The sequence below is a fragment of the Dipodomys spectabilis genome, unplaced genomic scaffold (genome assembly GCF_019054845.1).
Source record: "Dipodomys spectabilis isolate Male_0828 unplaced genomic scaffold, ASM1905484v1 ptg000127l, whole genome shotgun sequence".
In the NCBI taxonomy this organism is placed as follows: Eukaryota; Metazoa; Chordata; class Mammalia; order Rodentia; family Heteromyidae; genus Dipodomys; species Dipodomys spectabilis.
The window spans coordinates 2,106,825-2,130,612 of NW_024870804.1; the positions used below are offsets into that span (position 1 = coordinate 2,106,825).

The window sequence follows — 23,788 nt, forward strand, 5'->3', positions numbered from 1 at the left end:
TTATATGCATGGATGAAAATAGAATGCTAAAACCTGCTGAAACTTGTGTTTTCTTTTTTGTGCAAATCCTGGGGCTTGAACCCACGGTCTAGGTGCTGTCTCTGAGCTTTTCTGCTCAAGACTACCACTTAAGCCACAGCTCTACTTCTGGCTTTTGGGTGGCTAACTGGAAATAAGAGTCTCACAGACTTCTCTCTCTCTCTCTGTTCTTTTCTTGCTCTGTCTGCTCTGTCTGCTCTTTTCTAGCTCTTTTCTCTCACTTTCCTCTCTTTCCTCTCTCTTTCCCAGCTCTCTTTTGCCAGCCGCGTGGAGTGCCAACCTTGCCTGGTCCCAGCAGGTCTACTGAATAAACCTACCCCTAACCTGAAAAAAAAAAAAAGAATCTCACACTTTCCTGCGTAGGTTGCCTATGAACTATGATCCTCAGACCTCATCCTCTTGAGTAGCTAGGATTACAGGCGTGAGCCACCAGCTCCCAGCCTGTTGAAATGCTTTGGAGAAGGGAGAAAGGAGGAATGTAATAGATGTTGTAGATTTGATCCAGGGACATCATATGCATGTATGGTAATATCACAATGAAATAAAAAATAAAGAGATCTAATTGTTTTTCTTTTGTCAGTCTTGGGGCTTGAACTCAGGTCCTGAGTGCTGTCCCTGAGCTTTTTTGCCCAAGGCTAGTGCTCTAACACTTGAGCTACAGCTCCACTTCTGGTTTGGGGTGGTTAATTGGAAATAAGAACCTCATGGCTTAGAACCAGAGCCTCCTGGGTAGCTAGGATTTGTAGGTATGAACCACCAGCACCTGGCAAAAGCTAATTCTCCTCTAATGAGTCCATAGAAGCACTTGATCTCCTTCGGTGCTTTGCCACAAGGAATAGAAATTATGGAAGCAAATGCTGTTGAATTGAAAAATGCTTTATTCCCAGGAAAGACCAAGTTAGTGAAGTAAAAGGTGAAAGAAATTCTGTTATCACCTGCTAGCACAGAAGAAATAGTTACCTAGGTTTGCTTTCCAACTACATACATGAATGGGGAGCTCAGTATTTTATGGTGAGACATGCTAAGCACAAAACTCTAGCTCCTTGAGAACCAATTTCCCACAATTAGTCTAGAAATTAGAAGACAACCAGTGACAGCATCCCTTGGGCAGTGGCAGCATCCATCCTCAGACACAAAGCTCCTTTGTCTCACTTTCCACATGACCAGGAATCATAGACAAGTTTGGCTGCAACCAAGTCTTCCACTGCTATTCCTGGAAGGGACACAAATTCAGTTCAACTTCTGAGCAGAACAAGTTTTCTAGAAAAATCTTTAGCCATAGGAATAGAGGTTTTATGATACTTTGCTTATGCTAACACCTAGAAAATGTGACCCAGATATGAGCTCAGGCTTAGATGATCTGCAAAGTGCATACCAAGGCATGAAATATGACACTAATCAAGAAGTGTTCCCAATTGAGTTCAAGGATTAGCAACCTTTAGAGGATCCGTTAGTAAATATCTTAGACCTTGAAGGCTGTATGGTCTCTGTCAAAATTTGTCAACTCTGCTTTTAGAATGGAAACCAGCCACTGGTGACAGTTAAATAAATGAGCCTGCTTGTTTTCCAATCAATTTTGATTGGGGCGGGGAGGGAGGGCGGTGTGCGCACTAGTCCTGGGGCTTGAACTCAGGGCCTGGGGACTATCCCTAAGCTTTTATGTTCAAGGCTAGCACTTTCCACTTGAGCCACATCTCCACTTCCATTGTTGTTTAGTTGTTGGTGGGTTTTTTCCTGGTAGTTAATTGGAGATAAGAGTCTCACAGACTATTCCTACCTGGGCTGGCTTCAAACTGCAATCCTCATATTTCAGCCTCCTGAGTAGTTAGGATTACAGACATGAGCTACCAGACTTTGTTCAATTTTTATTTAATTAACTAATTAATTTTATTAGTGGACATTAAAGTTTGAACTTCGTATCATTTGTATGTCATCAAAGATTATTCTTTTAACTTCTCCTCCAAAAATCATTTTAAAAATGTAAAAGACATTGGTACCTCATGGCTGAAACTAAAACAAATAATAAGCTGAGTTTGGCTCACAGATGTGGTTTTCTGACCTTGGTCTGCTTCAAACCCTGCATTTTTTATTTTTATTTTTAGCATTTCTCCTTTGCCTTATATAGGTTGAGCATCTCTAATCCAAGACTCTGAAACCTAAGGTGCACTAAAATCTGAATTTCTTGGAAAGTAAAGGGGAGATTGTTGGGGGTCTTCTAAAGTTTTCCATTTTGGATCATTTCAGATTAAAAATTTTCATATTAGATATACTCATCTAGTCAAGTCTATACAAACAGTGTGAAACACAAAACAAGCTCTCAAATCTGAAATGTTTTGGATTCTAAATATTTCAGAAAAGGAATATCCACCCTGTAATCTTAATAATTTAATCTCTGCACTCAGTTCAGATACAGACAGATATTTAGTATGCATCCATCAGATAAATGGCATTCCAATAAACCAAACCTCCCAAAATAAGAAAAACAAAAATTGCTCAAAAGAGAATATTCCGGTAGCATATTTTTTTCTTTCTTAAGGAGGCTAGCTAACCTCTGAAATTTCCAGACACAAATGGATCACTGGAATGTCATTGAACCAGGCTCCGGATAAAGTTTACATTTCCTTTGCCTGTGTTCTAGTGCATGAGAGATTTTTAAAATATTTAACATCTAACAAGGGAGGGATACGAATGGGTAGCATGGTTATTGGGTAGGCAGAGCACAAAAGGCTCTGCAAAGGACTAAAGCTTCTACTGCCTGATCAGAAAGTCTAGCAAACATTCTCCAGTGGATGAGGGGAGCAAGTATTTAACCAACCATTTGGGGAGCAGTTCTATTAGGTATTGTTAGCTGAATATCAGCTCTGTTCCCATGTACTTCTGTTTCCTTAAGTCTGGTAGAGTCGGGAGCTAAGCCAAGGGACAGACTGAGCACTGGGAGTCCCCTATTTGTTGGCTTCTACCCCCATCTCTCTAAGTGGTTTGGGGACTGCCCATTAGGGTCACCTTCAAGCAGCAAGTGAGAGGGCAGGAAAGGGCAGGAATGCAGAGTTCTCTGGCTCCACTTCCTGTCTGAATCTCTTTCAGGTTCGATCTCATTTCCTTTAAGCTCTCTGTCTTTTAACTTCTTTATCCCCTCCCCTTCCTCTGGAGAGTAGCTCCTGAATGCATGTAGGTGGAAATCTAAGTGATTTACTGCTGGTACTTTGGTGAGCAAATCACTTTATTTTCTATAAACATCCCACTTTAACTCTCGCAACTCAAGGTAATAGGCATTAGAGGGACTCTGGCTCAGAGAGGTCTGGTGACTTGTCCTGGGACAAATGCATGGCAGAGGAGGGGCACCAATCCAGGACTGCCCAGTTCCAGAGTGTCTGGGCGTAACTGCTAGCCTAAGGGAATTATTGACCTGAAAGACAGATGGACTTCATAATGATTCAGCTATCTAGCCTGGTGACTCATTCATTCTTCTTTCCACCAATTACTAAGCCAGCTTTGGCTCTGCTTAGATTTGTTCCTGGGGAGCAATGGGTCTTACCCAAGGACTTGAACACTGTGGTCTTCTCGCAGTAGGCTGGCTTCACCCCCTTTACCACTTCTCCCAGCTCAGCGAAGATCTCAGCCTGCAAAACAAACTCACATTGGCCCAAGAGAAAGCAAAAGCCTGCTCGTGGTTGCCTAGTAAAACCAGCATAAGGTAATCCTAAATTGGCTAAGAGACAACTTTTTTTTTTGTCTGAGACCTTGACTTGAATTCAGTATCTGAAGCTTTCACTCATTGAATGGCATTTTACCACCTGAGCCACGCCTCCAACCTCAATTGACAGCCTTGATTTTTTTAAAATACCTTTTATAAAGCTGGATGATATCAGAAAATATGCTGGGGGGCTAGGAAGTTGGCTCAGTGATAGAGTGCTTACCTCACAGGCATGAGGCCCTGGGTTCAATTCCTCAGTACCACATAAGCAGAAAAAAGCCGGAAGTGGTACTGTAGCTCAAATGGTAGGGCACTAGCCTTGAGCTGAAGAGCTGAGGGACAGTGCCCAGGCCCAGAGTTCAGCCTCCACAAAAATATGCTGCCCACTGCCCACATATCTGCCTTTTGGATAGCATGGGTTCATGTCTAAGGAGCTGGCCTGCAAGGTTCTTGTGTCAGGAAAGAATCATGCTAGTGTCTGATCATCAACTTCAGTAGCTCCCTTCTTCCTTCTATGCCCTGATTACAATAAATAAGGGTAGCTAGAGTAACCATCATCCTGTCACACTGGTCAAACTGGGAGAGATTCCAGATTGCAACAATCTCTATCTCCCAATCTCACTGCCTTACAACACAGCCTGATGGGTCTTGATCTGGGCACGAGGCTTTCATTAACTTCCCCTCTCATTCAGTTTCCCACAGGCCTTGGTCACCTCACTCTCCTGATGGGTAAGAGGTTCCTACACATTTCACAGAAGCAACCCTGAGGGATGACCAGAGACTCACCCCAGACAATAGGACGTCTCCTGACTCCTTCAGAGCAGCCTCCCTGGAATCCACATACAGCACTGCTTGCTTCATGAGCTCATCATCCAGTTCTCTCCAGTCAGGTCTGCTGGCCCCGATGGCTACAAGACAGCAAAACAAGGCTCTCAAGCCCAGAAAAGTCCCCAGGATACGAGTAAATGGGGAGAGGTGAGCAGAACACAAGGGGATACTCAGATTGAGATTACCACCTCCTACTTCAGGCCAACTCCCTCCAGCCAATACGACTGAATAGTTATTAAAAGTAATACTTAACAATCCTGGCACAGGAGGCTAATGCCTATCATCTTAGCTACTCAGGAGGCCAAGAGCTGAGGATTGTGGTTTGAAGCCAGCCCAGGAAGGAAAAATCCATGAGACTTTTATATCCAATTAACCACCCAAAAAGCCAGAAATGGAGCTGTAGCTCAAGTAGTAGAGTGAACCCTGAGCAAAAAAAAAAAGTTAAAGAACAGCACCCAGGCCCTGAGTTCAAGTCCCAGTACCACACACACACACACACACACACACATACAATAATAATAATACATACCATCTTTTCCCTTCCCTCTTATATCCTACCTATTCCCTAAAAGATTTTAAGGTCATTTAACATTCATTTACTGGATACCTACTGTCTGAGGGGTGTCCTATGCATACTATTTAAGGTACTCACAAGAATACTTCAGTGTCTAATTCTCATTGAACAGATGCTCAGACTGAGACTGTGAGAGGTGAAGGTCACATGAAGGTTATGTAGGTCTGGGAGAGCACCTTGGCTTTCATCCCAATGACTCTTCTGCTTGTTGGGATTGATGTCCTTACAAAATGTTAAAACAGAGGTGTCACTTGGAACTTACCCCCTATGCTCCTAACCTTCTGTCTGTCTGCTTGCTCTCTAATCCTTCCTATGGAATACCCCCCAAGTGCTTTTTTTTTTTTTTTAATAGCTTGTGGGGCTTGAACTCAAGGTCTGGGCACTGTCCCTGAGTTTTTGTGCTCAAGGCTAGTATTCTACCACTTGAGTCACAACTCCACTTCTGATTTTTTTTTGGAGGTAAGAGTCTCATAGCCAGGCACTGGTGGCTCACACCTGTATCCTAGCTACTCAGGAGGCTGAGGTCTAAGGATGGCAGTTCAAAGCCAGCCTGGGCAGGAAAATCCATGAGACTCTTATCTCCAATAAATTACCAGAAAACCGGAAGTGGCACTGTGGCTCAAGTGGTAGAGTGCTAGCCTTGAGCTGAAGAGCTGAGGGACAGCGCCCAGGCCCAGAGTTCAAGCACCACGACTGACAAAAAAGAGAGAGAGAGAGAGAGTCTGGAAGTCTCATATCCCCGCTGACTGGAACCATGATCCTCAGATCTCAGTCTCCTGAATAGTAGGATTATAGGCAGGAACCACTGGAGCACTACTTGCCCTTCCAGAGAGAGACAGGAAATTCATTTGCATGTGGTACTTTATCTATGGTCCAAACAAAACATATCTCCCCCTAGATCCAGCCTGGAGCAGCTAGTCTTTGAAAATGCAATAAGGCATCATTATCTAGACATAAGGCAGCATTTATGTCTTCTTGCATTGTAATCCAGTTTTTTTTCTAGTATGTTCTCTTCCCCACTGTTTTCCCACACTCTAAAACTTCCCACATTTGAATTTCCAAAAGGCATAGAGTAAAAATGCCCATCATGAAGTCTGTGTGTGTGAGGAATTCTCTAGAAGAAAAGCACTAACTAATGAAGCTTGTAAATAAATCATAAGGCAGTGGGGATTAAGAAAAAAAAAAAAAAGCTCCAATTTCTCCAGTCATCCCTCCTTACAGCCTAGACAAGGCCGAGTCCTCAAAGGGTTACACAAGGCCCTCAGGCAGATGGCGATGGGCCAGGAAACACAGAGGGGCTTGACTTAGTCAGGTCTGGCTTTGCTTCAGTGGGACTAGAAAATGAGAGAGGCATGGCACTGGCTGATAGGATGGGGTACTGGGCAGGGGGTGAGGCGGGGTGTTGGAATTGGGCCTGCGTCTCAGCTGATCTGTAAAGGAAGTAAAATCTGTTCATATTTCCTTGTTGTCTGTGTTTGTAACAGGTTTGGTTTTTTTTTAAGTATATTTCATGCTTCTATAAACACATAAAGCAATCTTGGCTTAAGAGCTTTTTTGACTCAAAATTAAATCGCTCTTGCTGGATTCAAAGTGTGAGAAGGATCCACTGATTGAGGAAGGAGGCGCCACATGACAAGGAATATGGAAAGAGTATTCACAGGAAAGAGTCCTCCGTCCTACAACATAAGGAACTGAATCTTGCCACACAACTGGGTGGACCAGGCAGAAAAACCCCAAATACTAGATGAAATTACAGCCTAAATAACACTGATTTCATCCTGTGAGACTGAGCAAAGGACCTACCACAGAAAGGATGAGAGGACTATGTGTGTGTGTGTGTGTGTGTGTGTGTGTGTGTGTGTGTGTGTAACTCTCAGGGCTTCAACTCAGGGTCTGGGCACTGTCAGTGAGCTTTTCTTGTTCATTGGCGCCATAGCCCCACTTCCAGTTTTTCTGGAATTTAAGTGGAGATAAAAGAATCTCATGGACTTTCCTTCCCTGGATTGAACCACAAATCTTAGCTCTTGGCCTGCTGAATAGCTGGGATTACAGGTGTGAACTACTGGCACCTGGCTACCATGTGTAATTGTTTGTTTGCCAGTCCTGGGGCTAGCACTGTACCACTTGAGCTACAGCACTACTTCCAGCTTTTTCTGTTTATGTGGTACTGAGGAATCGAACCCAAGGCTACATGCATGCTAGGCAAACACTCTACCACTGAGACACATTCTCAGCCCCCTGTGTAGTTTTTAGTTAGGAAACAAAAATCAAGTTTCAGCTCTATCCCTGGGAACGTCTTCAAGTACTGGTTCCTCTGGGTTTCTCAAGTCCTTTCAGATATGTTTCTATTGTCCAAAACAAAGCATACTCTCATCTACTTCTTACATATCAATTAAGCCATGTCCTACCTACTGTCTGGACCCATGTCATAGGCCAGTTCCATGCAGACTGAGAGCTTGGGTTGACTTTGACTCCGTCAGTACTCACTTCTGCCATGTTCACTTCTACTCTCAGGGGCTTCTGCATTTGCTGTCCTGTCTGAAATGCCTTTACTTCAGCTCTTTACATGGTTGCCTCTGTTTTATGATTTAGGTCACAGCCTCAAGTCTCCTTCTAGGGAGCTTTTCAGATAAATACACCAAAAGGGCCTATCTCTAGTTCTACTTTCTGCTCCCTCTAACAAGGTCTATCACATAATATCTTGCTTCTTTCCCAGGCTCATCTTTAGCAGAAACAACTTGTTTGCTTATTTGTCTGTCAGATCTCAGGATCAGGAAAGCAGGAAGCCCGAGTGTCTTATTTTATTTATTTATTTATCTATTTAGTGGTATCCCTAATAGCTAAAACTATACTCAGCCCATGGCAGAGGTTCAAAAACCCATTTATGAAGGAATTCCTAATCACTTGACTTGGCTCCTTCCCATTCATCCACGCATATGTACAGAACTGTCAACTCCTACGTTGATCCCAAGAATTTGTCATGAAAACATGGGTCACCAATGCTATCTTGAAATTCTCTGTTCCTTTTCTGTGCTGCTCACCAGACGCCAGTCTTCTCATTGGAAGAGAAAATATCAACTATTACCAAGCACTTGGATTCTCAGGAGAGGCTGTCTTAGTTCAAATCCTATCATCATCCTATCTCCATCATCAAAGACAGGTTTGTCTGTCACTGAACGTCTCCATGCCTCAGTTTACCCACTTATAAAATGAGAGTAAGAATTAAAAGTTCCAATTTCACACGATTATTGTAACATATAGAGAGAATTCAGAATAGCCACATTGAGTAGATTTTGATACAGAGCAAGGCTTGCTAAAACTTCCAGGTTCATTTGAACCCCTTCAGAGTGCTGGGTACCCTTATATGCTGTCACATCCCCTCCTTATCCTATCGCATACACTGAAAATGTCACAATAAATGTGTTTTATATTGTCATTTTAGAAAAAAATTACAGTTCTAAATGTTAAAAACAAACACTTCACTTGGACATTGAGATTTAAACTTCATTACAGTCAAGATTGAAACCGTTAAGCCGGGCACTGACTGGTATGGCTCATGCCTATAATCCTAGCTGCTCAAGGAAATGAGAGCCAAGGATCGAGGTTCAAAGACAGCCCAGGCAGAAAAGCTTGTAAGACTCTTATTTCTAATCAACCAGCAAAAAGCCAGAAGTGAAGCGTGTCTCATGAGCTAAGAATGCCAGCCTTGGGAGAAAAAGCCAAATGAGACTACAAGGTTCTGAATTCAAGCCTCAGTACAGATACAAAAAAAAAAAAGAGTGATTATGGTTGTAACATATGTTACAGAACACAAATAAGTGGCATAGTTGTCAGTTTCAGGTTTGAAATTTGCTTTTCATATTTTGGGAATGTCTTGTTTCAGGCTCACATATTCCTGTGGCTTTGAAAAAGCTTGAATATTCTCCATAAGGAGGAAAACAGCTCTTTACCTGCATGTTCCAGTCCCAGTCTCCAGAGGAGCCACCACCTAGCCGCAGCCCACAGAGCCTCTCTACTTACCATTGATGTGTGCCCCTGGCTTCACCCATTCACCAAACAAAATGGGCTCTGTTGCCATGGTGACTGTGATGATCACATCAGCACCTGTCACAGCCTCCTGCACGGATGAACAGACTCGCACATCTCCTTGAACTGTGTTTGCAAACTTCTCTGCATTTTCTTTGGTGCGGTTCCATATCCTCACCTTCATTGGAGGGTAGCGGGAGAAAGGACATTTGATCAAGGTCATAGTGTTAATCTAAATAGGTATCTGGCCAAGCCATTGAAAATGAGTTTTCCCTACAAATTTTCCCTTTAAAGAATAGTGGCATTTTTTTTTTCCAATTTCAAGCTAGGATGTAGTTTTGGTGGCTTAATTGGTAGGCAGAGAAAGAACTGGAGCCAAGCAGGCTTAGAACAAATCTTTGCTTTGTCACTGCTTTTGAAATGATTTGCCTCATTCAGTCTTAGTTTGCATTTCTGTACAACAGAAATAAGTGGGCAAAGTCTTATGAAGAGACCATCACTGGTAACTATAACCAGGATCTTAGAAGGTGCTGGGCTGGGGTTATGGCTACTAGCAGCATCAGACTTACTAGCTTGTTAACAGGTATCAATATGAGGGTCAGAAGTTGCAAGTTTCAACTGAAAATGAGGCCTAAAGAAGATCTCATAATAGAATATAATACAGATAGAAATAAATGTTGTATGCAAGAAAGCCATCAACCAACGTAAAAACAACACTTTGTGCCCAGTCATAAGTGAATGGCTATCCATGTCATGCTTCTTGATAGAAAAACTATGCAAATGTTATACAGAATTGAATAATTTGGAAATAGATACTAGAACATTCAAAGTACGGGAGCCGAGCACTGGTGCCTCAGGCTATAATCCTAACTACTCAGGAGGCTGAAATGTGAGGATCACAGTTCAAAGCCAGCCTGGGCAGGAAAGTCTGTGAGACTCTTATTTCCAATTAACCAGCAAAAAAAAAAAACAAAAAGAAGTTTGGTTTGTGTGGTAGAGTCACAGCTTTGGGCAAAAAAGCCAAGCAACAATGCCAGGCCTTGAGTTTAAACCCCTGTACCCCTGTAACTGTACGTACATACATACGTACATACATACATATATATATACATACATGCACACACATAGTTATAAAAATATGATGAGAGAAAAATTAGACATTATATGCTTGTCCTTTTGAAAACAGATAAATGGGTTTCTTTTGTTTTCTTCTTCATAGTCTGTGTTTCCAAAATCATGAATTTCATACTTTAAATCTATTCCATTTCTTTCATATGCATACATAAAACAGAATAAAAATAGTATCAAACACTCTCAGTAGGAGGCATGAGCCATTGCAGGAAAAAGGTGGGCAAAGATATAGACTGCAGTAGAGGAGGAGGATGTGGTCTGCTGCTTGCTCATTTCTGGACCCATACCCATGAATACTTAAAGACTCTCAGATTCTCCTACAAGAAGAACAGAGAGATGGAAGGGAAAACTCATACACTAGAGGTGGAACTGAATATTTAAAGTGTCTCCTGAGTGGTTCACAGATGTACGTTCTATGAGCAGAGTAACTGAGAGATCAGACTTTCCCTTGATACTTCATTTCCACTAGGAAGTCTAAGGAAGACACTAAGGTCAAAAGATCAATGTAGACTGGACTCTCAACTATTTCAGAAAACTTCATTTTGCAGGGAAGGACCGGAGACAGAGGAAAATGGCTGCTTCCTTCCCTCTCCCCCTCCTCATAACCCCCCCATCCAGACTTACCTCCTTAAAGGAGAACTGCTCTGTGAAGATCTCATAATGGCTGTAGGCCTGGACACCAGCTCCAAGGATGCACAACACTTCACTGCTGGGGGGTTTCAAAAACTGTTAGAGGGAAATAGGAAAAAAGTCAAGGGAGGGCTGGGAATGTGGCTCAGTGGTAGAGTGCTTGTTTAGCATGCATGAAGCCCTGGATTCAATTCCTCAGTACCACATACACAGAAAAAAAACAGAAGTGGCACTTTGGCTCATGTTCTATCTTTGAGCAAAAGAAGCTCAGGGACAGTGCCCAGACCCTGAGTGCAAGCCCAGGACTTCCATTGTCTCAAAGGAGACAATGGAAGCTAGGTGAAAGCAAATATAATTTGAACATCAGGTAAGATCTGCTCCATCTTCAGATCCTCTAGAGGGATCGAGGGCAATGGAGTAAATGTCATATTGGGTTTGAGATTCCATTCTCCTCTCTAGAGTGGAGAGGGTTAGAGTGGGGGGTGCCTCACTGAGCTCCTACATTACACCAGTGCTTTCCTCATGATGTCATTTAGCCTGACAAGGACTCTATGAGCTGTAGGCTCCTGTCATTATTCATGTTTTTTGTTATTGTTTTGTTATTGTTGTTTTATTTTTGCCAGTCTCTGGGCTTGAAATCAGGGCCTGTGTGCAGTCCTTGAGCTTCTTTATACTCAAGGCTAGCATTCTACCACTTTAAGCCACAGCTCTACTTCCAGCTTTTTGCTGGTTAATTGGAGATAAGTGTCTCAGGGACCTTCCTGCCCAGGCTGGCTTCAAATAGCAATCCCAGTCTCCTAAATAGCTAGAATTACAGTCAAGAGCCACCAATACTTAGTGTCAGTGGTTCTTTGAATGAATGAACCAGTGCATCTTTATGACTCAAACAAGGCAGGTGTTTTTTTAACTTGCATTTTTGTGCCAGTATTGGGTCTTGAACTCAGGGCCTCATGCTCTCTTCTTGGCTTTTTTACTCAAGGCTGGTGGTCTACCACTTGAACCATGCTTCTAGCTCAAGTTTTTTGCTGGTTCATTGTAGGATTACAGGTATGAGCCACCAGCACCCAACAGGTTGGTTATTCATGTTTTACAGAGGAGGAGCTGGAGGTCCAAAGTGGTTAATTAACTTCTTTAGGGGCTTGCAATTAATTAATGGCCCCCTGGAGCCCCAAAGCCACATCTTTCACACTCCGTGGCTCATATTCTTTCTCCTGAAGTACACCATCTCAGGTATATGCTGAGCAACCTCTACTTCTCAGAGCCCTGAATTGTTTCTCGGGGCTCCCTGGGATCCCTGAGTCCTTGCTTCCTGGAATTCTCAGCTGTTTGCTGAACCTATTTTGTTGACAATTCCTCAGCTGCTGTCTCCCTTGTAAAAAACAAAAACAAAAACAAAAACAAAAAAAAAGAAACAAATGCAGAGCTAGCATTTCTGACCTCGTTTGAGGGAGTCTGTGCATGAGATCAAGTATCATCTCTCCAATGGACTCTCCCTAATCTCCATGATAAATCCCCCACTCCACAGCACTTACGTACTTATAATTTTCTTTCTTTTCTTTGCGGGGGCGGGGGGGGGGGGGTCAGTCATGGGCTTGAACTCAGTGCCCTCAGTGCCCAGGGCCTTGGTGCTGTCTCTGAGCCTCTTTGTGCTCAAAGCTACAGCTCTACCACTCGAGCCAGCACCACTTCCAGTTTTTGAGTGGTTAACTGAAAATAAGAGTCTCATGGGTACTTTTCTGCCCAGGCTGGCTTCAAACCTCCAGAGTAGCTAGGATTATAGGTCTGAGCCACCAGTGCCCAACTCTTTCTGTCTTTAAAAGACTTTTCTTAGTATTCATTAGTTGTACAAGGGGGGAAGATTTCATTGTGATTAATTCTGTATAAGCATACAATGTACTCCCAATCAAACTTACCCCTTCTATCACTTTCCCTGCCCCTGCTCCCTTCTTTCTTTCTTTTTATTTGTCCCAATCCTGGGGCTTGAACCAAGATCTGGGCACTGTCCCTGAGCTTTTTTGCTCAAGGCTAGCACTCTATCACTTGAGTCATAGCTTCACTTCTGGCTTTTTGGTGGTAAATCAGTGATAAGCATCTCATAGACTTCCCTGCCCAGGCTGGCTTCAAGTCATGATCCTCAGGTCTCAGCCTCCTGGGTAGCTATCTTTACAGGTGTGAGCCATCAGCATCCAGCTATATCCTCCTTCTTAGAACAGTTTCAACAGATTTCATTGTTCTATTTTTATAAATGCATATAAAGTATTGTGATCATTCACCCTCATTTACCCTCTCTATTCCCCTTCTTGCTGATACCTAACTCCCAATACAGCCAAATTGGGTTTTCTCTCCTATTTCTGGTTTTTAAGCCCCAGGACCAAGGTAACCTTATTTGCACAGAAACTCTTCAGGCTTATTATGGCCTACAGGAAGTAGAACAGGGTTTCTCCCCCTTAGATACTAAAAATTGGGATGGGTAACTCTTTGTTGAGGAGGGGGATTTCCTGTTTAGTATAGGATGCTAAGTAGAATCCCTGGCTTCTATCCATTAGATACTAGTACCACCTCTCACCTCTCCTTCCTTTGATTGTGACTACCATGCTACATGTTTGGGGGGAAAGTGGCAAACTCATTTTTGGTTGTAAAAGAAAAGACATCACTTGTTTTTCAGACCATATGGATTTTTAAAAGATGCCCTTATCCATTTTCTCTACTTCATTTAGTAAAATTTGATCTCCTTGGGCCTGCTGTGTCTTACAATGCTACTGACTGAAATTCTTGAGAAAAACCTTAAAATTAGAAATCTTAAAAAAAAATTTCTGGCAAAATTGTCATATACGATTAGAGGTTATTCATCTCTCTGGTAGCTGAAGGAGAGATATGGTTCTGTTCTGTGAAAGATAGTTCCAAGCATCTTCTAGAAAGCTGTTGAAAGGACAGCATCTTATACATTTGCTCAAGAAATTACTTGATCCTTAACTATTAGCTTTCCTTTTTCTTTTCTCAGATAATATGGCACTGTTCTTGAATGTGTACATAAGCTGTAGAAATTGTTAGTGTCTATGAAAGAACCTCGAACCTCTAAAGCTAGATCTGTACATTCTGAGTGGTTATCATATTTGATCATTTGTTTCCCTGGTAAATGTTCACTAACATTTCTTTTCTTCTTTTCCCATCAGCCTGTGGATAATTGAGCATATATATAGGAATCTGTGAGATTTCTCCTTTAAGTAAAGAGCTTGAAAGTCCATGTTTCATTTGAATTCACCAAGACCTTGTACAATCTGGCCCTCCCATCTGTCTACACCCCTCCCGTGTCAGGCTTCCCTTACTTCCTTTCTTCCAGCCCCAGGCCTATCTGTTTCCTTCAGCCTCAGGCCCTCAGCAAATTCCCTCTGCCTGCAATGTTTCCCTTCTGCTTTCTGGTGAGGCAGCTCAAGTACGTGTTACTGAGCTGTTTGCCAGAGGCTCACACTTGGGAGGCTGAGAGAGGGAAGATTGCTATTTAAGGTTTGCTAGGGCAAGAAAAAAATTTTCAACCAATAGCTGGATGTGATGGCATGCACCTGTTAGCCTAGCTTTTGTTTCCCAATCTTAGTCTAGGAATGTGCTTCAGCAAGAATACAAACCTTATTTTTAAAACAACCAGTATGAAAAAGGGCTGGTGGTATGGCTCAGCAGTAGAGCATCCACCTAGGAGCATAAAGCCCTGAGTTCAAACTCCAGTACAGATATATATGGAGATGTATACACCACATTATATATAATATGTAATACATATATGCATGTTATATGAGCATTGTACATGTATATTATAACATATACATATATGTATGCTGTGTATAGATACAAATATGTGTGTTGTGTGTATATACATATATATTATATTATACTGCATATTATATATTATATGTATATATTATATATTAACATACATATTGTAAGTATACTATATATACATAACTACCTATACATATGTAGTATGCATATATGTATATTATAACATATTATAAACAGATATATATATATATATATATATATAAACACATAGGAAAACCCTTCCTCAATTCCACACACTAAGATTTCCTGCTTTACACTCTGAAAGCACTTGTCAGGGTTATAAATTTCAATTTACTGGCATGATCTTTGGATTCATATCGTGCCTCTCCCATTCAACCTTGTGCTCCATGATGGCAGGCAGGATATCTGTTTTTCTTCACCATTCTTTGCCTCATGCTGATCACAGGGCCTGGAACTTGGTAGAAACACACACTGGCTGAATAGATGCATGCCAAGGGAAAACCCAGTCCTATGCTGTCTCTTTAGCAAAGCAGGTCAGATCTCAACTTGGGTTGTAATGAAATCTAAATGCAGAGAAGTTATTGTATTCATCAGACTCCATACTTCTCATCCTCCTCCTCAAAGCCTTAGATGAGGAGAAAAGTAGTAGATCTGAAAAATCTATGCTCACCAGGACAGAAAGTAAAATAGACTTTTGTACCTTATCAAAATAACCTATCTGAGTTCCTGGGAACAAGCTGTGAGTTCCAGCCCAAAACAGGATGTATCAACCAAAGGTTTCTCTACTCCCCTTAAGATGCAGATTTGATTAATGTAACCAAAAACAATGCTACTGAAGGCTGGGTCTATATGAAATGGTTCCCAAACTGGCTGATCATCAGAACCAACCATGAACTACTTTTTTTAAAAAAAATTAAGCCAAGTGTGGTGGCTCAAGCCTATAATCCTAAACTGCATTGGAGGAGGAGACAGGGGGATCATGGTTCAAGGCTAGTCCCTGCAAAAAGAAGTTTGCAAGGCTGCATCTCAATCAATGGCTGGATGCAGGGGCCACCCCTATTATTCTAGCTACAAATAGAAGGACTGCAGCCCAGGTTGGCCCAGGCATATAAAACAAAATCTACCTGAATATCGGTGGCTCACACCTTAATCCTAGCTACTCAGGAGGCTGAGATCTGAGGATCAAGGTTCAAAACCAATCCAGGCAGCAGAAAAATCCTTAAGACTCTTATCTCCAAGAAATTAGCCAAAAGAAGCTAGTGGGGACATGGCCCAAGTAGAGCTCCAGCCTTGGGTGAAAAAGCCAAGCAAGACCACAAGGCCCTGAGTTCAAGCTCCAGTACTGGTGCATGCACGCACCCAAAATGAGCTCATACCTCCAAAATAACCAAAAAAGGGACTGAAGGTGTGGCTCAAGTGGTAGAGCACCAGCCTAGCAAGCATGAACCCTGAGCTTGCCCCCCACTCAGTAATTTTAATTCAATGACTTGACTCCAGAAATATATGAGTTGTAGAAAGCATCCCTTCTCTGCTGCTACTGCACAGTCTGAGTTAGACGTCACTAACCTGGGACAGGAATGTCACACAGCTCAGTGTCACACAGTCACCTGGCTGTATCCTTCCAAACACCCAAGTCTCTGCTTTGCTCTGTATGAAATGAAGCCAATAATCTTTATCCTGCCTCCCTCACAGAAACCCAAAGTCCAGACAATGAGTTAAACATTATCTGATTGAGACCAAAGTCCTCTATAATTATAAGACAGTGTTATAGACTCATTCTGTTCTTCAATAACAAAACAAATCATCAAGAAGTCTCTTGATTATTTCTGAGTTGGCTCTGGATATAATTAAAAACCGGTTTATCACAAGTCTACTCTCTTCCCATACAATTATCACAGAACCCCTCTAAGCCACAATCCTTCTTCTTGGGAAATGAAGATAACCTTATCTTCTTCACAAGGTGGATGGGAAGATTGGGAATTAGGTATGTGAAGTGGTTTCTGGAATGGAGTCATGCACATTACATGGTAACTAGTAATTTTGTGAATCCTCATTCTCACCTGAGATTCATCTTCATATCTTTCAATCTTGTCTTCAGAAATTCTTACCATACAATCTCAATACCTAGTTCTAGCCGCTCCAACCCTCGCTCACAGTCACCATACTTTAATTCTCAGGAAAAGCCCTATGGCAAGACTTTGTCCTTTTTTATAAACCACAAAAGATTCCAGACTCCAACTGTTCACACAGAAGTCACGTTTTCCAAAGCCTCCCTTTTTTAACTCTATCTCTAAGAACCCTGTTTTCCTCGTGAGATGCCTGGATTTTATTTAGGAACATCACCACCTCTGCCACCTGCTGTTCTCTGAGTGGAGAACGTCACAGTTATGCACAGTGCTGTCACATGCTGCTGCCAGTCATGACTCAAATGTCACCTTTTCAGGGTGATCCATCCTGGATCATTTAAAATGGCACACCCTGCCTGCCAGTGGCCGGCGGCTCACACCTGTTATCCTAGCTATTCAGGAGGCTGAGACTGAGGATTGAGGTTTGAAGCCAAGCCTGGAGAGGAAAATCTGTGAGATTCTTAGCTCCAATGAACCACTAAAAAGCCAGAAGTGGAGCTGTGGCTCAAGTGGTAGAGTGCCAGCCTTGAACAACAAAGCTAAGGTCCAGTGCCTGGACCCCAGTACTAGCACAAAAATTAATCAGTTAATTAAATGAAATAAAATAGCACACATTTGTAACCAGAGCTACTTGGGATGCTGAGGCAGGAGTATCAATTTCACCGAGCAGTTTGAGACTGGACTGGGAAACATAGGGAGAACCCTGTCTCAAAATTTTAAATTAAAAAATGTCACCTGCTGGACCCGTTACAACAATGAGAAGTACAAGTTGTCATGTCGAAAACGAACTTTACAACTTTGGGGGGGGGAAAGATGAGGGGGGAGGCGGGGGGGGAGGCTGAGAAGGGATGTGAAGGGTAAACAAAGGAGGAGGCTGCAATGCTTGATAAGAAATGTACTCATTATCTTTCCCATGTAATTGTAACCCCTCTGTACAGTATGTTCACAATAAAAAAAATTTTTAAAAATGTCACCTGCATCCTGATATTCTTGATCCTGCTTTATTTTCATCCTACATACTCTGTGAGCCTGAGGAGTAGTTAGGTTATTTAAAACAAATATTAAACAATCATAAATGGTTTATTAACTAATAAATATTTTATGCACCAATTAACTATTTGTTAATATCCGTTAACTAATAATTATGATGTGATATATTATTAACTAATAAAGTGCTTTTTTGCGTGTCAATACGGGGGCTCATTGCCTGGGAGCTGTCCCTGAGCGATTTTGCACAAAGCTGGGGCTCTACCACTTGAGCCACAGCTCCACTTCTAGCTTTTTGGTAGGAAACTAGAGAGAAGAGCCACATGGACTTTCCTGCCCAAGCTGACTTTGAACTGTGATTCTCAGATCTCAGCTTCCTGAGTTCAAGCTCCAGAACCAACCATAACAACAGTAAGTACTAACTATGCCTGAAGGAAAACTATATGAAAACTCTTCTTCAAGGCTGAGACACCCTGTACACCATCAGCTTGCCCTAACAGCGCAGCCGCCGCTGACCTTACCTTGGTGGCAATGGCAGACACTGCAGCTGTTCTCTTAGCAGTGATGACATTCCCATCCATGACCTTGGAGAAAGGAGAGACCATGAGAAAGGGGCTCTGGAACCCGTTACTCCAACTCAGACGAGCAGCTCTCACACAACATATAGAAATAGGTACGTATTATATTACACAGGAAGCTTTATAATAGCCCACAGACCGTGAGGAGGAGGAGGAGTGCCAAACTCTTCCTGCATGTTTAATATTTTAATCTCTAAGCCCTGCTTTTCTCACCTGTATAAACAATGATAGTGCCAAGATAGTGCTCGGAGGGCTGCTGGCAGGATGAAACACACTGGCATATAGGAAAACATCTGGCACACAGGAAACCCTCAAGACCTATTCATTCACTTTGACATCAGCTTAAAAGGGAAAATTGTCTATAGGGAATCATGGGGAGGCACAGTGAATGAGGGAGCACGGGGGAGGGGCAAAGACTAAAGTAATATATATACACATATATAATGTATACATATATGGATATATATGCACATGCATATATATAGAGAGAGAGAGAGATGATATAAACCCCCTCAAAAAATTCTGTTTTAAAAAGTGGCTCAAGTGGTAGAATGCTAGCCTTGAGCTGAAGAGCTCGGGGACAGTGCCCAGGCCCAGAGTTCAAACCCCATGACCAACAAAAAAAAAACAAAAACAAAAAAAGTGGGGTAGGTAGCCAGGCCTGGTGTCTCACACCTATTAATACTAGCTCACACCTATTATTACTAGCTCACACCTATAAATACTAGCTCACACCTATTAATACTAGCTTCGCAGGAGGTTGAGATCTGAACCGTGATGGTTCAAAGCCAACCCAGGTTTTAAAAAATGTCTGTGGTGATATTTTTTGGTTTTTGGTTTTGGGAGTTTTTTGTCAGCCATGGGGCTTGTACTCAGGACCTAGGTGCTGTCCCTAAGCTCTTTTGCTCAAAGCTAGCAGTCTAGAGCCACAGCGCCACTTCTGATTTTCTGGTGGTTAACTGGAGATAAGAGTCTCACAGACTTTCTTGCCCAGACTGGCTTTGAATCACAATTCTCAGATCTTAGCCTCTTGAGTAGCTAAGATTACAGGGCTGAGTCATAGTACCCAACTTCTATGAGATTCTTATCTCTGATTAACCACCAAGAAGCTGGAGGTGCAGCTGTGGCTCAAGTGGTAGAAGTGCTAGCCTTGAGTGAAAAAGCTAAGGGAAAGCAAACCAGCCCTGAGTTCAAGCCCTTATACACACAAACAGTGGGGTTCTAAGAGTAAATAATAGAGGGGTGAACTTGTTCAGAGTACATTGTATGCATCTATGGAAGTTTTCACAGTGAAACTCTCTCTTATTTTTCTAAAAATAGAAAAGAGGGGCTGGGAATGTGGTTAAGTGGTAGAATGCTTGCCTAGCATGCATGAAGCCCTGGGTTCAACTCCTTAGTACCACATAAGCAGATAAAGCCAGAAGTGGCTCAAGTAGTAGAGTGCTAGCCTTGAGCAAAAGAAGCTCGGAGGGGCTGGGAAGGTGGCTCAGTGGTAGAGCGCTTGCCTTGCATGCCTGAGGCCGTGGGCTCAATTCCTCAGCACCATATAAGCAAAAAGAAAAAAAGCTGGATGTGGTGCTATGGCTCAAGTGGTAGAGTGCTAACCTTTAGCTGAAGAACTGAGGGACAGCACCCAGGCCCAGAGTCAGGCCCCACAACCGGACCCCCCCCCAAAAAAGAAGAAGAAGCTCAGAGACAGTGCCCAGGCCCTGAGTTCAGGCCCCAGGCCTGGAAAATAATAATAATAACAATAATAAATAATAATAATAAAAGAATTGCCTACTTTGTTCTCTTGTGCTGATTCTCAAAACACCAAACTGAGGGGCTGGGAAGGTGGCTCAGTGGTACAGCGCTTGCCTTGCATGCCCGAGGCCCTAGGTTCAATTCCTCAGCACCACATAAGCAAAAAGAAAAAAAGCCGGAAGTGGTGCTGTGGCTCAAGTGGTAGGGTGCTAGCCTTGAGCTGAAGAGCTGAGGGACAGCGCCCAGGCCCAGAGTTCAGGCCCCACAACCAAAAAAAAAAAACCACCAAACTGAGGAGGAACTTAAGGACTAATATTATTTCTTATTTGAGCAAGGGCCATACAACCTTACCTCGGTGGTTCTCAACTTCTACCATCTATTTATTTATTTTTTTTTTGGGTCCGGTAGTGAGGCCTGAGCTCTGGGTCTGGGCGCTGTCCCTCAGCTCTTCAGCTCAAGGCTAGCGCTCTACCACTTGAGTCACAGCGCCACTTCCGGCTTTTTTCTTTTTGCTTATGTGGTGCTGAGGAATCGAACCCAGGGCCTCAGGCATGCAAGGCAAGCACTCTACCACTGAGCTACCTTCCCAGCCCAACTTCTACCATCTGTGCAGAGCACTCTGCACAGACACTAAACATCCCATCTTCAGTTGAGCTCATCTGAGCCTTGTCCTGGAGTACAGCTCGGTGACCAAGTGCAGGCCTGGGATGTGCAAGGCCGTGTGGCACCCTTTGCAGTGACCTTTCAATTCAGCCCACCCTCAAAGGGTAAGCATCATTAATCTCATTTTTCAGATGAGAAACTGAACCACATGGGTACTGAACAGATTCGGAAAAGGATCTAAAGGCCCTGGCATCTAGTTTTAAAGACTCAGGCCCTACTTTCTTGGGGAACCACTGTTGTCAATGAACACCACTGCCACTGGGTAAGTACAGGTTGAGAAGAGCTAGATACTCCTCTTATCAGAGGAGTCAGAAACAGCCAAGACCTCATGGAACCAGAACTTCAGCAAATAAGGAAGAAGGGTTTCAGAGTCAGCCTGAGGATTCCAACAGCTGAGAGAATCAGAGACACAGTCAATCAGACAAGCGTACGTGTGACTAGCTGTCTATTACTCTAGCAAAGTGGCTCTATTAACCTGAGCCTAAAGGACTCCAACAGAAATCTGGAGGTTTGGGAGGAGGTAATAAAACTCCTCATGGTGGAACTTGTCAGAATTGAATGTGATCTGTATCTCTTGCCTGGCAGAGGATATGCATTTAAGAAACAGTAGTTTGAAAGGGCAGTAGAGTAGAGCCTGCATCATATGGTAGCTCATATCTCTAATCCAAGCTCCTGGGAGTGTGGAGGTCAGGAGGATGGAGGTTTGAGGCCTGCTACAGCAAAAACATTAGTGAGAGCTCCATCCCATCTCAAGTAATAAGCTGGATGTCATCATTCTCAGTATACAGAAGGAAGATACAGGTAGGTAGATCTTGATCTAAGGTCCACTCTAGGCAAAAATTATAGAGTCCATATCTGAAAAGAAAAACTAAAGCATAAAGGGGCTTGGGATGTGGATCAAGTGGTAAACATCCGTAGGTGTAAGGTCCTGTGTTCAAACCTCAGTATTGCACACTCTTCCCCACAAAAATCCAGTAGGGCAGGACAAAATAGTATTAACAGGCCATGTCACAGACTTAGTTTGCAGCGATCTGAAGTTCAGACATGCTGCTTATTAGCTACATAGACTTAGGTATGCTGGACACAGTTACTGTAGTCTTATTTTCCCCATCTGTAAAGTATGGATAATAATATTACCCATCTTACAGTTACTTCTGGCTCAAGTGGCAGAGTGAGCTCAAGGCCCAAGACCGGCACACACACACACACACACACACACACACACACACACACACACACGCGCACACACACACAAAGGTATTAAGACAGTTCATATATATAAAGTGTTTAGAACAGTGCTGGACACCTAAAAAGAGCTCAATCACTGAGAGCTACTGCTTGCTATTTTGATACTCAGATTAGATGTGAGAACAGGTCACTGTGTACCTGTAAGAAAAACTCTTACAGGCTCCATTCTGTGTGGACAGGATTCAGCAAATCAGTGTTTCCTCAGCCACGGGGTTAGTTCATGCTGTGTAGTTGAGGGTCTCTGAGCATGTCATGATAACACATATAAAAATGGACCGGTTAGGTGGGGGTGGGAAAGATGGGTGAGAAGAAAGGGCTGACATGGATCAAGACACATTGTATTTATGCATTGTTGAGTCAAAGCCACTTTGTACAATGAAAGCTAATAAAAATAAAAATGTAAAACTAAAGATAAAAGAGTGAAAATAGCGTATTATTTCCACACTTGAAATAGAAGTGGATCTTGGCACTGAGATCCACACCCTCAGGGAGCCCTTGTCACTAGATATTCCTAGAGGGCCATCTGTGGTCACAATCTCGGCTCTCCTATGCACGGAGAACTGACTTCAGAGCCTGGCTCTGGGCCCAAGGATTCCCTCTCCACCCCCATCCCACCCCACCCCACCCCAGCCCACCCCAGCCCACCCCAGCCCACCCTGGGAAAGGGCTCACCGCCAGCAGGGAGCCATTGCTCGGCTCAAAGAGCAGCACAGTAGCCTGATGGGAGGAGACGGTGGAGGCGCTGCTGTGGCCTTCATAGAAGGTGACCAGTTTGGTGGTCAGGGCGTCCTCTGCGGCACTGTAGGCAGGCATCACCCCCAGGAAGCTACAACGAGAGAGGGCGCAGCTTCGGCCCCTTCCTGCCATACTTCCTTTGCATGCTGGGGTTTTTTGTTTTGTCCTGTTCTGTGTTTTGGGTGCCAGGGCCCGGGCACTGTCCCTGAGCTTCTTTTGCACAAGGCTAGCACTCTACCATTTGAGCCACAGCTCCATTTGCGGCTTTTTTTTTTTTTCTGGTTAATTGGAGATATAAGCGTTTCACAGACTTTCCACCCGGGCTGCCTTCAAACCTTTACCCTCAGATCTCAGCCTCTAGAGCAGCTGGGATTACAGCTGTGAGCGCCAGCAGGCTTTCCTTCCTGATTTCTCCTTCATCCCTGCCCCCAATCTTCTGGTCCTCCACTCCTCTGCCTTCCCTTAGGGCAGGGTGCATATTATTTTCCAGAGCTTGGCTGTGGACCGAAAACCCATAGCAGCTCTACCACTTAGCTGTGCACGTTTGGGGAAATCACTTAACCTCTCTGAGTCTCCCGTTTGCCCATCAGTAAAACGGTGCCACCAATCCCTGCCCTGCCAGGGAGAGGGTGTTGGTAACACTCGGAAAGTGCCCACTTGGCACCAGGGACAGCTGTGATTCACCACGACTCAGCCCTCGTCCCCCCCGGCCCCCCGTCGTCCTTCGGGCCGGTTCCTCCTGCCCCGGACCCCGGCCCTTCCCACTCACCCTCGGTGCTTGGCCACCGGCACCACGGTGCGCACCGGCTGCACCACCCCTCCGTCGGGGCCGCTGGAGAAGTTGGCCAGAGCCGCCTCCAGGGGCGGGATGAGGAGGCTGGAGCTGCGGAGGTGATCCTGCACCTCCGCCGCGCTCAGGAACGCGGGCGCCCGGCTCATCCTGCCGCCGGCCTCCTCGCCTCAGCCACCGCGGGGCAGCGCGCCCTCCACG

At 43.7% G+C, this 23,788-nt stretch overlaps 1 protein-coding gene across 1 annotated transcript; it reads right to left on the reverse strand.

The window, feature by feature from the left end:
• Positions 1 to 894: 894 nt before the first annotated feature.
• Positions 895 to 23,788, reverse strand: Crym (crystallin mu). The gene is made up of 8 exons (XM_042689789.1): positions 23,567 to 23,788; positions 22,735 to 22,888; positions 18,352 to 18,414; positions 10,917 to 11,018; positions 9,156 to 9,339; positions 4,520 to 4,641; positions 3,575 to 3,659; positions 895 to 1,252 (listed from the first exon to the last, which is right to left on the reverse strand). Exons 1-8 carry the CDS (start codon positions 23,734 to 23,736, stop codon positions 1,188 to 1,190), a joined length of 945 nt encoding a protein of 314 aa, XP_042545723.1. The 5' UTR covers positions 23,737 to 23,788; the 3' UTR covers positions 895 to 1,187.

What these genes read in the sequence shown, in the direction of transcription:
- Crym (XM_042689789.1), bottom strand. Translation starts at nt 23,736, where the DNA reads ATGAGCCGGGCGCCCGCGTTCCTGAGCGCGGCGGAGGTGCAGGATCAC. An exon ending in AGCAGTTCTCCTTTAAGGAG is followed by an intron (nt 9,340 to 10,916) that starts GTAAGTCTGGAT and finishes CCTCCAATGAAG; the next exon opens with GTGAGGATATGGAACCGCAC. An exon ending in CACAGTGTTCAAGTCCTTGG is followed by an intron (nt 1,253 to 3,574) that starts GTAAGACCCATT and finishes TGTCCCTTCCAG; the next exon opens with GAATAGCAGTGGAAGACTTG.